The following is a 15,180-nucleotide window of genomic DNA, read 5'->3' as shown; positions in this document are numbered from 1 at the left end:
AAAGGTAAGGAATCTAATTTGACAATTACTACCTTAATTAATAAGGATTAAAATGTTGAGATGAATGCTTAGCTTTCAACACACACAAAAAAAGTAACGTTACAAAATGGAAGGTATCATCAGCAAGGAGGCAGAGAGGTGTTTTCTTGAGCTTAGTAGTATTACTACTACTTCGTATTTACTTACTACTCTTCCTACTCCTAACTCCACCCCACTCCCCAAGTGCCACAGCTTAGATAAACTTCTCCAAGTGAACTTACAAAATTTTAAGTCAACATCCACTGGCTTCCCATCATTAACTAGATAGTTGAGCTTGACACAAAGGGAAATTAAATTTGTCAAGGATTTTCCCCTCATGAGCCCTTGCTGTTTGTGACAAACGACTGCATTGTCACTCCACTGTTTTTCAGTAACTGCTGGATTGCCTTATCCATAGTTTTACCAAGCACTGCAGTGAGACTGATAATCCTGCAATTACCAACCTTTCTTTTCACCTTTCTTGAAAACTGGGACAGTATTTGCCACTTGAAGAAGACTGGGACCTTTCCAGACTCCCAGGGCAGCTGAATAGTAAGGGAGAGAGATCCTGCAATAACATCAGCCACTTTTCTCAGTACTCTGGGATCATTCCCATTGGGGCCCATAGATTCATGCACATCCAGCTGAAGAAACCTCAAATTCAGAGTCAGCTGGGGACTTCATTGTCCCTCTAGTGCCTTTTTGGACACACCTGTGTGGTGTGACTATGACCTGTGTTGAAGACACAAGTGAAGAAGGCATTCAATCCCTCTGCTCTCTCTACCTCCCTATTTGTGAGGTAACTGACCACATCAAGCAATGGACCAGTTATCTCTGATTTCAATTTTTATAAGTTTGCTTCAGTTTCTTATTTCTTAAACACTCTACATAGTTTGATCATAATGTTAGACAATGAGTATTTCAGTATTTTCTAAAATAGTGAGAGTTTTCATGTTGTTAGTTATTTGACCTTGAACAACTCAAACAATACAACTTAGTAAATTCTAGCAGCATGGTCTTCAAGCCTATATGTTGAAATACCTTCAAGAAATTAGAATGTATACATGATCTAGCAATAAAAGTTTCACTCATTGGTGGAATTATTCCAGGGAAGATATCACTGTCTTTGTTGGGGATGTTCAGTTGAAGCCTTGATAAAAGCGGCAAAATTACCAACCAGCTCATCTCTCCATTTCCCCCATGTAATTCAGGTGCCTGAAAACAGGAAGTTTTAATTCACTATTCTTTTGAATCCTAGTCTAATTCTGGTTGCATTTGTTTAGAAAAGCCTCTTTTCTGGTTACATTCCATACCAACTATGCTCCTGAGCCACAAAAATGTTCTAGGGTAAGGAAATATTCCTTCTTTGCAACAGAGAGCTGCAAGAATGTTTCCTATGAAAAGAATATTAAAAGAACAGTAACCAACATGCTTTCTGTCTGTAACTATCTGCTCTGGGGAAATGTAATTTATTAACTGTATTTCAAAGGCAAATCAACCTAGTTATTTCCAAATGACCTACAAGTCAAGGATGATGCCATGTGCAATAAATGTTCCCTTTCCCATATAAGCAGATTAATACCCTTTCCCAAAACAGGACACCCAGCACTAGATCTCCTCCACTACAACGCATAATTAACTATTTTAAGTAATCCAGTTTATTACATTCCATCTTAATACTCCAAAATACTAGATTTGGGAGCATAGGAGAGTGCATTAAAATTAGCTGGAAAATTAACTAATTTTTATATATATAAATCACTTTTTTCACTTGCAGAACAAAAAAATGTATGGTTGGCACTGCTGTAAATAATTTCAAACATTCACAAGCACAAGAGACCACTACAAATTCTTACCTGGAGCTTTTTTTTTTTCTCTTTTATTCAAGCTGCAGCCTACTTTAATACAAAAAAAAAATTAAGTTTTATCTTAATATTGTAATTAAAATCAGAACGTGAACAACAGGCACTACACTGGTAATATCAGTATCTTTTTTTAGCTCCTCTGTAACTTATTTATGTTGGTACTGAAAAACTTGCATAATGTACAAAAATCTTATTAAATGTGAAAAAATAAACTATCATTTTTCAGAACAAAAACTAACACTCACAAAGAACAGATAAGTCTGGCAAGTTTGTCACCTGAACAAATAGTAGCTTTCAATGCAGAGGTAGGAAGTACTTTGGAACTCAAAATACAACTTGTCAGTCATATAAGTCTTCCAAATTTCATTTTAGTAGTCTTAGACATCAAGATCTTAACAGAATTTGTGTTTTCATATTTTCATCCCATTTCCATTTCTGTAGAGGATACCTCACATTTGTTTCCACATCTACTTTGGCAAATTCACTTAGAAAAAAACATGAACAGTAAATGTCGTTAACACATCAAATTGCCGTAAAATACAGATACATAGAACAAACTGGGTTGGAAGAGATCTTTACAGGTCACCTAGTCAAACAACCTTGCAACGAGCAGAGTACTTCTTCAACTAGTGAGGTTGTTCAGAGCCCCATCCAACCTGACACCGAATGCTCAAAGACATGGAGCAATTACCAATTATGGGCAACCTGTTCACCACTCCCATTGTAAAGAACTTCCATAGGTCTAGTCTGCATCTACCCTTCTTTACGTTTTAACCATTACTCTTATTCTGTCACAATAGGGCCTGCTAAAAAGTCTGTCCCTGTCTTTCTTATCAGCTCCCTGCAAGTGCTAAAAACCCACTATAACGTCCCCCTGGAGCCTTCTCTTCCCCAGGCTGAGTAACCGAAAGTCTCTCAGCCTGTCTTCACAGGTGAGGTGCTACAGTTTTCTGATCATCTTCATGGCCCACCCTCTGGGCTCACTCCAGCAGGTTCTTCCTGTGCTGGGACCCCAGAGCTGATGCAGCCCTGCAGGTGGGGTCTCAGCAGAGCAGAGCAGAGGGGCAGAATCCCCTCCCTGGCCCTGCTGCCCACACTGCTCTGGATGCAGCCCAGGGCACGTTTGGCTCTCTGGGCTGGGAGTGCCCATGGCTGGGTCATGTCCAGCCTCTCACCCACCAGCACCCCCAAGCCCCTCTGGGCAGGGCTGCTGTGATCTGTTCATCCCCCAGCCTAGGCTGAAACCAGGTGCAGCACCTTGCACTTGGTCTTGTCAGACCTCAGGAGATTCCCATGGGCCCCTTTCACAAGTCTATCCCAGGTCCCTCTGAAGGACATCCCATCTTTCAGGTGTGTCAACTGCACCACTTGAATTGGTGTCACCTGCATACCTGCTGAGGATGCACTTGATCCCCTGTCAGAGTGATTGATGAAGATATTGAATAGTAATGGTTCCAATAGATTCCTGAGAGACACTGCTCATTTATCACTGATCTCCATCTGGACGTTGAGCCCTTGAGCATTGATACCCTCTGCGTGCAAACAACCAACCAAATTCTCATCTACTTAAGAGTCCAACCATCAAATCCATTTCTCTCCACTTTAGATCCAACTGATCACTGTTTTAATCTAATGTTTTCCTATGCTTCTGCTAGTCACACATCAGACTTGAAAGCACGGAAATGGATACCTACTATAGACATGAATACTGTCAGTAGGAATTAAGAGTATGCTTTATGCCAAGGCTGGTGGTTTTCAAGCCATAGAAAACTATGCTGCCAAGAGAAATGTGCTCCTTCAACTCCAAGCAATACTGGTTCACACAATAAGGAGGCTCCAAGATAAACCTCCCCACCACTCCCACTCCTGAAAATTAATTCTATGTGAAATCTAAGTGACACTGCCTGATTAAGCCACACAATTAAAAGAAGTACACTGATTTCCTAAAAGACAAAAGAAGGCTCGGGTCTATTAACACAAACAAAATTAAAAATAAAAATAATTAAATAAGCAGCAAGGAAACTAGAAGTTTGAAATTTGCTTGAACATGTTCCTCATTATTATGTTATCATTCTAAGTATTAAAAACTAGTAAATCCCAGTTACTAGTCAAGAACATACATTGTCCACACAATAATTTAAGGGCAGACCAGACAGCACTCCATGCTTTTCAGCCACAATTGTTAAGATTTTAGGTAGAACTTGCAAAACTATTCTAGCTGCTATCTGCTTTTTAACATCAAACATGACCAAATTAATTTTGTGAGAAATTCCTGTTACCGCAAAAATTCCAGGCCTGGGGAAAATTCAAGCCATAGAACAGGTTAAGAACAAAGTTCTGCCCTAGTATCATACTACATATACTCAACAGCATTTGGCACTCTTCTTTCCAATGCAGTCATACTGATCCAGCCCTGCTTGAAGTTAAAATAAACCACTACCCTAGCATTCAAACAACAGACTCAAATTCCATCATACTGTGCACATTGAAAGTGACAGAAATACACAAAAATGTAGTTTTGATATTTAACTTGAATTTTTCTTACTGGTGTGCACTTCACTCATTACATTACGCATCATTAAAAAAATTAAACTAAACATTTACAATATACATAAGCATGCACTTCTTGAGTCAATCTGCTGTGCACTGTGAAATCTTTTTTCATGGAAATCTTAAATGGAGATGAAGCAGGGAGAGAAAAAGCAATGTAGTCAAGTGTTACCAAATGATGATGTTTTCTTTGCTTTTCCAATGTTGTGAGATTGGCTATTAACCTTAAATAAGGGCAGTGACACATTAAAATTACATAAACATCAATTATTTTCTGGGAAATAAAAACTGAAAACTGTTGACTGCTGACAATACTGGACACACAACTGTATCAAGATGGTGCTGGCCAGACACCAGGCAGCCAACAAAGCTGCTCTCCCACTCACCTCTGCAGCTGGACAGGGGAGAGAAAATATAACAAAGGATTCATGGGTTGAGATATGGAGCAGTAGAGATCACTCATAAAATACCATGATGGGCAAAACAGGCTAAACTTAGAGATATTAATTACATTTATTACTAAACAAAAGTAGAGCAGGACAATGAGAAATAAAAGAAACCCTTAAAAACACCTTCCCCCCATCCCTCCCTTCTTCCCACCTCCACCTCCTCCCCCAGTGGCACAGAGGCAGGGAACAGGGGTTATGGTCAGCTCAGGACCTGTGGCTTCTCCCACTGCTCAGGGAAAGGAGTCCTTCCCCTGCTGCACTGTGGGGTCCCCTCCCACGGGAGACAGATCTCCATGAACTTCTGCAGCGTGAGTCCATCCCACAGGCAGCAGTTCTCCCCAAAGTGCTGCAGCGTGGCTCACTCTTCCACGGGGTGCAGTCCTCCAAGGACAGGCTGCTCCAGCCTGGGAGCAGGCCCCTCTCTCCATGGGTCTCCCATGGGGTCACAGCCTCCTCTCGGGCATCCACCTGCTCCAGCATGGGGTCCTCCCTGGGCTGCAGGTGGATCTCTGCATTCCCCAGGGATCTCCATGGGCTGCAGGGGCTGAGCTGTCACACCATGGGCTGCAGGGGAATCTTGGCACCTGAAACATCTCCTGCCCCTCCTTCTTCACAGGTTCTGGTGTCCACAGGGTTCTTCTCACATCTTCTCACTCTGCTCTTCTCTGGCTGCAATTACAACTGCACAATAACTTTGTTATCACCATTTCTAGTTGGCCCAGCCTTGGCCAGCGGCACATCCATCTGTGGAGCCACCAGGGACTGGTTCTGCCAAACATGAAGAAAGCTTCTGGCAGCTTCTCACAAAAGCCACCCCTGCAGCCCTGCTGCTACTGAAAATCAGGCCATATAAATCCTTAAGAAGTTGTGTAACTCTGAAATAAAACTTTAAAACTTTAAAACTAAATTGTTTGAAAAATATTGTATGGAGAATCTTGAAAATGTCCTCTTTCTCTGTCTTCAATATAATCAAGCCTATTCAGCAACACAGTTTAAAAGACATAACTTCAACATAGAGAAGCTTATTTTGAAAGTCACTAGTATAAGAAGTTACCAGGAGAATAGGTCATCTTTCAAGTTCACAACTGTGACAATTTTTTGTGATGGGTGTCAGAAATTCATATTTGTTTCAATGATCTCTGTAACACCATTACTTTTGTTCTCTTCTAGACAGGTATCTTTTTTCTTAGTAAAAGTGGCAAACAGTGTATCCATCATTCCCAGAACTTCTAGTAGTTCTTCTTGATAGTCAATTTCTTTTCCAATAGCTTCCTGAAGTTTCAAGAACTGTTTATCAACTATTGCTGACTGCCCAACCACAGGCTGATAAATATCTGTAGAGAAAAATATCAGTTAAGAATCCATAGATGCATAAAAAGGCCAAAATTGTATTAAATAGTTAGAGATACATTTAAGGATTCTAGCACAAATACAACATTCTGAAAAAATAAGGCAACTTTAATGTTGTCTATTCTGAAAGCAGTGGTTGCATGTAATTACAGGGGCAGCATGTCAAACAGAAACTGAAGTTTTTATGACTTCAAATACTATTTTTACCTCACTGAATAAGAGGATAATAAATAATAAGAAACATGAAGTATCAAAGGTACTTAGAGATGACGAGGAGCTTCCTGCAGCCTATGCAAACTGAATCCTGACTATGGTCAAAGTTGTCTGGAAATACCTCTTTTTAGAGTCATTCTCTTGACACTAAATCCATACACAGAAACAAAGCCATAAGGGTTTGGTTTCTTAAAAATGTAGCACTTCCAATCTTACTTCAATTATATAGCAAGCTAGTTATATGGCTCTGAGAATCTTTTTTATGTTGTCTTACCAGTGATCATATCAGCAACAGTCACCAGCACAGGAGTAAATCTAGGCTCAATCACACGCCTGCGAAATTAGAAGACATTCCAATTTTACCTGTTTTGTAAAATTTTGTACTGCACTCGACCAACAACAAGCAGCTTTCTCACATAGGCATACAGACAAATTTTTCATGATAAAGAGACATCACAGAACAGCAGTCAGAGATGCAAGTCAAAAAACCCACACATGTGGTATTTACCCTCCTCCTTTCAGGAAGGCAGTGGGGGTTGAAGGAGTGTCAAAAAGCCTTGAGTGCATAAAAACACAAGTTTCATCACGGAGACGGAAAATAACAGACTACAGGTAGAGCGTCTGGCAAAGAAGTAGAATCTCTCATACTATCAGCAAAACTGTGCTGTGCTAACAGGTAAACTGTTTCAAACCTATCCCAAAACCTTGGTAGTGGAATAGAAGAGGCATGTGAGATTTCAGGAGCACCTGTGTTCTACCTATGACTTGTTTAAACTCTGTGGGAAGTCATCAGGAAACAGAACTGTCAAAACAGTCAGAAGGAATTCATGCTAAAATAATACCTTGCCACAAAGGTAAGCAGGAGATTAACTTGCTTCTCGTCCCGGCCTGCAAGGGCACTTCTCAGTGTTCCTCTGCGATGTAGTTCCTGCATGACTGCAACCGTGACTTCAGGAGTATGAAGCATGATGGGTGGCTGGACACACGTAAGAAGAGTTTAGTACCAAAGCAACATCTTTACACACAACACATAGGGCCGGTGTTAGCAAAGCCAAAACAGAACCCAACCTAGATTCCTTCCTAGTTATACACTAAAATAAAGTTAGTATGACATACAGGGAAAATTAACATTAGGTGACAGCACAAAACTCTGTCAAGAAGAAAAACCAATGCCTCACCTCCAGTACTGCATCAAGAGCCTTGGAAGATTGAAAACTCCTCAGCAGCTTATCGTATTTTCTCAAAACACGTTTTACAGGTTTACTGACACAGAAATCTTCCTAGAATTCAAAAAAAAAGAGTTCAGAGTAAGACAAATACACACACACACTCACATAATGGATTACATATATTACCATGAAAAATTTTACATATTCTCTCCCTTCCCTTTCTCCAATTTAGCACCTTCCAAGAAACCAATTTTTCAGAAATGTTTCAGCACATATTTTCTTACCACATCATACCTGTTTTGGCATGTAACTTCTTCCTTTCACATAGGTTCTATATGCTGGTTGTCTCTTCTTTTGAGTGTTTTCACTCTTTTCTTCTGGTTTTCTGTGTTTAACATTCAGCACCCCATTGGTCATGCCTACAACTATGGTTTCATCTTCAGGCTAGCACAACAAAATCACAGAGTTAGGACCCAGTGTTTTATTTGTGCTCTATCATGTATGCATGCTCTATCATATACAATTTTTTTTATTTTTATGCTTCATGGTAAGGTTCAAATCACAGTATTATAGATGACTTAAGGTGGAAGGCACCTTTTTGAGGTTCTGCTATTGAATACTTCGCTCAAAGCAGGGACAAGGCTATGCTCATAAGCAACATTATAGACTGACTAATGAATCAAACTCAATTATGCACTAACATCCCCCTGTAACTACCAAGTTTTGTTTTTCCCAATGGCATACAACTACCTTTGGCTATTAGGTACCATACAGCAGGCATGAACAGAACCTATGAGAAAGCAAAACTAGAATGGAACAGCAGGATTTTGAGAAACAACTGAAAGTTGTTCAAAACACCAGTCCTTGGCATATGTCATTTCACTTATATAATGAAGTGGGTATAAATTTCAGCAAGAAAAATGGTGGATGCCCCATCCCTTGAAGTGCTTAAGGCCAGACTGGATGGGGATTTGAACAACCTGGTCTAGTGATGTCCTTGCCCAGGGCAGGAGGGGCTGAAACTAGATGACTATATAACCTTTCCAACACAAGCCATTCTATGACATGGTAACAGGCTATAGAATTATAACAGTTATAGATGGAGATCAACTGGTGAATGATTCATTTAAGGGCATCAGTTGAAGCTTATGAAGATTCAAGCGGAATAAAAGGAAGTAACTCTTCACACAAGTATCAGAAATGTGGAAGTCCTTGACAAGGAATCTAAGGAAGGTCTCAAGTTCAATCAAGTTCAAGGAGAGACTGAATAGGCTTACGCAATAGAAATTAATTGAATTACACCAAAACTACACTTTGATGACTTCATTTCTCATCTGAAGATGGAATTCGGGACAATATCATCACGCTTGCCCTGCATTTAGTTTTCTATATGCATTTACTTATGGCTGACTGTAGTTGGAAGCAGCATCTGGAATTAGACCCACCTTTGGTCTGACTAAGTAAAGGCATTATTATGTTCTTGTATGCCCATTTAAAATTCAAAATGTTTAGTCAATAGAAAACAAGATTATGTTTTAAAAGATGTATTATACAGACTCTAGAGATGCTAAACTACAGGTATTGCATATTTTGCAGATGCCACAGGTCTTAAAAGGCTGTGGATTCTGTACTCTTCACTTCAAAAGAAAAAATATTCCAAGTTTATTTTAGCTCAGCTCCCTAGGTAATATGGTAGGAAATTTAGACATTCCCCCCACACACTTTCTTCTAAATTCCAGAAAAGCAGGAAAATATAAAGTAGCAAAGGTAGTAAAGATCCCTCACAGGCCCATTCATGTGTCCTTCAGAGGCTACATAAGGGGGTACTACATGACCACAGTGTAGTTTAAAAACTGGTGCTAGCCTCCACATTTCTGGCCAGGAGGTCACTTATCCACTGGAAATCAAGTGCTTCTGAGAACTGTAAGAGTCTCTGCTGTCTGCCTCCAAGACATGCCTTCACAAACAAATTTGTTTATGATCACACCCTTCTTCTTTCTTCCTCAGACCAACCTGACACCACCAACTTTTAAAGCAAGTTCACACCCTATTCTAAATTTCTCAACAAATTAACTACCTTTTTTTTTTTTTTGCTGCCATGTAAAAGGACTTACACCATTCCTGAAAGGTAAAAGGTGAGTACAATCTTCTTAAACTCAAAGGACTTCCCTTCTAAAGTGAATACTTTCCCTATGATGTACACTGTCATTTATAAACACAAGATTTTGTCCTGATCTAGTCAGGTAACATGGTATTTGATTCTATTACATTCAAAACTTCTTAGTGTTTGTTACTCAGGGATAACATATTCAATCACCCTACTTTGCATGCATGGCATTCTTCAGGAACACTCAGTAGCTGTGAAACCAACAATTATTTACTTTAGTCACTTAGAAGGTATCAGGAATTACCTTGTTTAGGAAGACTTCTAATGCACTTACCGACAACGCAAGACTAAGGATGGATGTAGCATAGTTGAAGCTGTGGACTACTTTGTAGGATGTAGTACTGTAAATCTTCACATGCCTACACAGAAGAGCACAGGTAAAAACATTGTTAGTAAAGCTCTACTGTAGTCAATTCACAGGCACTTCATCACTCTCATCTTCTACAGATCATTTAAGGAAACTGAGTATTAATACAATGCATTCCTCAGACTACCACTGAGCTTCTTAGGTATTACTCCTGCAACAGTCATATTCTGTTAAAAGGTATCCACAAGTCAAGTTGGGATTGCTGCTGTCCCAAAAAAGGGGAAAATGGGTCGAGAACAGAAGATGAAACCAAAGGCTACTTGGTTTAGTGTACTGACTATTTGAATTCAGAAATGCATATTGGGAAAACACTAAGAATGCATCACTTCAAATTTGTTCTTAAATTTTAAATACAAGATCTACTAGCATGTTCTGGGAGTAAATCCATAAATGTTCTTGTATCAAGGTGCCCCTTAAGGATTTGGTTGGAAGTATGAAATTTTTAACTAACTGGAAAACAAAATGTTATCCTACAAGGATAAAATTTAGTGTTATGTAATCATAATGCCTGAGGAATGCTAGGAAATACAGGAGGGAGAAGAAAACAGATCCACTTTCATTTCAGATCACTTCATATTTCTAATGTCTCAGAGACAAAACATCAAGTACCAGTACTCATCAATTGAAACCAAACAAAAAAGCAAAGAGGTCATGTTCACAAGCACTCTTGAGTACAAGAAACAACAGCAGAGAAACACAAAAAACAGGCTTTTAACAAGTGAATACTAATACACTTTTAGCTATTTAAACTGTATGAAAGTTAAGAATAGTTAATTTGCAATGACTGGAGAGGTCAGTTTAGAGATTTAAAGAATTGAACACTTAGAAGTTCCTCATACGCATTCCCAAACAGCACACACAATCCTTTATTGATATACAGATTAGTGAGAGGAAAAGATTAAGGTGTATCATAGAATCATAGCACAGTTTGAGTTGGAAGGAACCTTTTAAAGCTCATTTAGACCTGCAAAAGCAGGGACAGTAGGTACCTTGGCCCCCAACCATATTCTCAAATAAAGCCCCAAAACCACACACAAGTTAACAGTGATGTCTTCAAAGAAAAAAAGTCCTAAACAATGCAAACATATGGAAGACACAAAATTTACCAACCTGTCCAGGGATCCTGACAATAACCTTTCTCCAGAGCTGTTCAGGCACAAACAAGTTACAGTTTTATGGTGATTTTTAAGTGAAACTAGTAACTGTCCGCCTTTTAGTACATCCCAAACTTTGACATATCGACCTCCTGTGAAGAGGAAGGACACAAGAGAGTCTTACATTTATGTTTCTCTGAAGAAGTTTTTACAGAATGATGCAGTATCTCCTTCACAGGTACCTTTACATCCTGACAGTTTTCTGTACCTACTCACCATCGTCTTCCATTCTATCTCCTGGCACAAGCCTGCTCTTTTTTTTAGGCCATTCTGAATGGAGCTGAATGACTCAACCATTCTCCAAACATATTCATTACAAAACAAAAAAATAAACTACGGGATTACAGTACTTCTGATGCAACGGCAACAAGAGACTAAAAAAGCTTATCAATATGAAGAGAAAGACACAGTGCCATCTTTTCAAAACCTAAGTATGTTAATTTCTTCAATTTAGAAGTGGGCCAATTTGAGTCTGCAAATTGTTACTAAAAATAACTTGGAGGGGGTGGAGGAAGGGGGGAGGGAAGTGGAAACTACAAGAATATCAAAACAAAGACAAAAAGAAGAGACCCCCTACTTCCATCCGCCAGATAAACGCAGATTCCTACAGAAGATATTTGAAAAATTTAACTGTTTTATCACTTACCACATAATTATCAAACTAAAACACCACACAAAAAATATGTAGATGAAGTAATTCTCAAATGAGGACCACAGAAAAGATATTTGATTTTACAGAATTACCTGCAGATACTAGAAGTCCACCAGATGGAAAGAGAAGCACACTCTCCACAGGATGGCCATGTTCTATCGTCAAGACACTACTCTTTGTTCGTGCATCAAACAGCTTCACAGTGTGATCATAGGAACCTGCAGACACCAGCATAAATCAATTTCATAATTTCAACTAGTTCAGGAACTAAAACAGCCATGTCCTACCATCTGAAGGAGTTCCTGGCTAATAGCAATAGTTTTAAACCATAGATGTAAAAACACCTTGTGATTTATTTTGGTTAGTTTTCAGCCTTGGGGCAACATAGATTTTCTAATTCTAGCCCTATCCACACAACAGTCTGTAAAAGTAATTTGTTTTAATTCTACTTCACTTCCATTAATCAAGTGTACTTATAACAATAAATATCAAGCAACCTGATAAAACCTAGCCTCTTGAAAAAAGGAATACTAGGGGTTTTTTTTCCCAGTTTCCCACACACTGATACAAAGCTACTGCTAGGAAAACCAAAAGCAACTGGTTCCAAGTAACTCCACATGACCTCACACTTTTGAATCTGTCAGTTATGGGCTGTACAGACTAGTGTCCTGCTTCAGAAACTTGGTACAACATTTCGGTCACTCCCAGCCAAAGGATACATTCACAGTATTTTCTTTCAAAAGTTCTGTTAACCCTAATAGGCTAAACCAAAAAGATGTTAAAACTCAATTCCTGCAGTTTCCCCTAAAACACCTGTGTCAAGCTTAAAAAGCAGGCAAAAAGAGGAAACAACAAAGTAGGCATTGCACAGGCACACTGATCCTTCATGACTAAAATAAAATAAACATGACCTTAATGCACCAAAAATTATCTTTCAGCATTTTTCTTCAATTCAATCCAAAAGAAGTATAAATAGAAAATAAAACAAAACCTGTTATGAAGACATCTGCATTCACTTTACTTGCACAGCCGCATCTCACATAGTCAGTATGTTCATGATAAGATATGATTTCTGTGGCACTTGGAATATCCCACAAATTTGATGAATAATCATCACCACCAGAAAATATTCGGTATTTGTCAGACAGGAAGCCCACTAGATGAACTGGTCTAGAAAACAAAGTCCACAATACCCAAAGTTAAAATATATTCATGTTTCAAGAGAAGTTAGTCTGTATGAAGAGTTTATTAAAATACTCTAACCTAGAAGTGCAGTGTTTAATATTAATAAAGCCTCACTTTATAACAGTAAATTTTAAGTCTGGCTGCTTTGAACTATCTTCTTGACCTTTAGAATCACTATTGAAGTTTTTATTATCACTGTAATATCCCAACAGATGTTGGCAGAACACACAGGTGTGCACAGGTATGCAGTTAATCTAGCCCTTAGAATGCAACACACAATTTGCAAACACACCACAAACAGAAACACTCTCGAGGTCAGTCTGGGTACCTCCCATGGAAAGGGGGACTTTTGTTTTTCTATGTAGATAAAACACACATTAATCTTTCGTAGCACAGAAGTCTGCTGAAGCATTATCATTGTCTTTGCCTCACTGATACATCAGAACTCCTAACTTCTTCCCCACCCCACAATACCATTATAGACTTTTTCTGGTTTTTGAACTTTTTCTTAAGGAATTCCTGCTTTTCCTGGGGTATTTTTTCATTGTTTTTGTTTAGATACTTTTTAGAGTTCTTTTCCTACCAGCATCAAATAAAATGTGCTAACCAATGAAATGTGCTCACAAGACTAGCTACACAACTTATTAAGACACACCCACATGAAATGGAAAATGTATTAACTCTTCTACATACTTTATTTATATTTAGAATTTTTTTAAAGTTCATTCTCATTTTTAATTTAACTTTAAAATCCACTTTCCAGTAAGATCAACACGAGACAGTCAAAAGCAACATAAATCAGTACCACTCAGATTTTCAGCAGCATGTGAAGTAGACATAGGACTGCAATGTCACACAAACACTGTATATTGCTGAGGCACGTGAACAGAGAAGATGGGGATGCCCCTTCCCTAGCAGTGTTCAAGGCAAGGCTGGATGGGGCTCTGAGCAACCTGGTCTAGGAGCAGGTGTCCCTGCCCTGTGGCAAGGGGGTTGGAATAAGACAATCTTTAACGTCAAACCATTCGGTCTGTGATTGAGTCTGTGATATGCAAGTACACCACAGACGCTTACGCCAGCAAACCAAACAACCCAATTCTGCCTTACTTGGTATGACCCTCGAACTGCCTCAGCGGTGCTTTGCCGCTGACGTCGAAGAGGCAGATGCTGCCGTCCTCGCTGCCGGCGGCGAGCAGGCGCCCGTCGTCCCTGTAGGTGGCACAGTAGGCGGCGTCCCGGAAGCGAGAGAAGGTCTTGATGGGCTCCTGGGAGTAACGGCCGTAGATGTGGATCTGGAAAAACAAGAGCGCGTTACATCTCCCTGTGCTGAAAGATAAGAGCATAAAAGCCTCTGAAAAGCCACTTACCCTCGAGGATGCGGTGACTGCGTAGTTGTATGGTGGGACTGGGGAGAAGTCAATTTTATTTACTGCACCAAATTCCTTTATCTGAACAGGTGTCTAAAAAAGTTGTGGAAAAGATCATTAAATACACATAAGCACACCATCAAGTATGAAAACAAAAAAATAAAAACTGGTTTTTCCTACAAAGAACTCAAGACTCCAATAGAATCAAAACGGTTCTTAGATACAATGATAGTGAGTCTCACTTCTGACAGCCTACTCCTGCTCTTGTAATTTTTTTCCAATACACGCGTTACAACTGGCCCATTAATTACGTGTTTTGAGGTTAAAATATAACCCATGCGTAATTTAAAAAAAAAAAAAAATAATGGCACGAAAGCAGTAAAAAAGGCATTCTGGGCCAGTAACTGCGACTGTTGGGCCGCTTCCTCCTACCTTGTATCCCCGCCAGTACAGCGTGTCCTGCGTGATCTTCTCCCCGAGCTTGGGGCACGCCTGGACCACCACTGGCTTGTAGGCGGCCATGGCGCACGGGGCGCGGGCCGGGCCCGGCGAGGGCTCCGCGGGAGAGGCTCGGGAAGGGCCGATGGGCTCGGGGCACACGGAACACGCTGCGCCCCGGCGATGGCGGGCACCGCGCCTGCCGCGAGGAGAGACGCCGGGCGCGCCAGAAATGC

At 39.9% G+C, this 15,180-nt stretch overlaps 1 protein-coding gene across 2 annotated transcripts; it reads right to left on the bottom strand.

Annotated features, from left to right (window-relative positions):
• Window positions 1–5,036: 5,036 nt before the first annotated feature.
• Window positions 5,037–15,165, bottom strand: UTP15 (UTP15 small subunit processome component). 2 transcript variants are annotated; one of them, XM_058865358.1, is made up of 12 exons: window positions 14,939–15,165; window positions 14,507–14,599; window positions 14,247–14,431; window positions 12,946–13,124; window positions 12,047–12,172; window positions 11,259–11,394; window positions 10,056–10,140; window positions 7,909–8,058; window positions 7,624–7,725; window positions 7,288–7,421; window positions 6,720–6,778; window positions 5,039–6,216 (listed from the first exon to the last, which is right to left on the bottom strand). In XM_058865358.1, the coding sequence occupies exons 1-12, from the start codon at window positions 15,026–15,028 to the stop codon at window positions 5,993–5,995; spliced, it is 1,563 nt and encodes a 520-aa protein (XP_058721341.1). In that variant the 5' UTR covers window positions 15,029–15,165; the 3' UTR covers window positions 5,039–5,992. The 2 variants fall into 2 exon arrangements, with proteins under 2 accessions (XP_058721340.1, XP_058721341.1); XM_058865357.1 differs by having other exon boundaries at window positions 5,037–6,216; window positions 14,247–14,599.
• Window positions 15,166–15,180: the final 15 nt, after the last annotated feature.

The sequence above is a fragment of the Poecile atricapillus genome, chromosome Z (genome assembly GCF_030490865.1).
Source record: "Poecile atricapillus isolate bPoeAtr1 chromosome Z, bPoeAtr1.hap1, whole genome shotgun sequence".
NCBI lineage: Eukaryota > Metazoa > Chordata > Aves > Passeriformes > Paridae > Poecile > Poecile atricapillus.
This window is presented reverse-complemented; position numbering and strand designations above follow the sequence as displayed.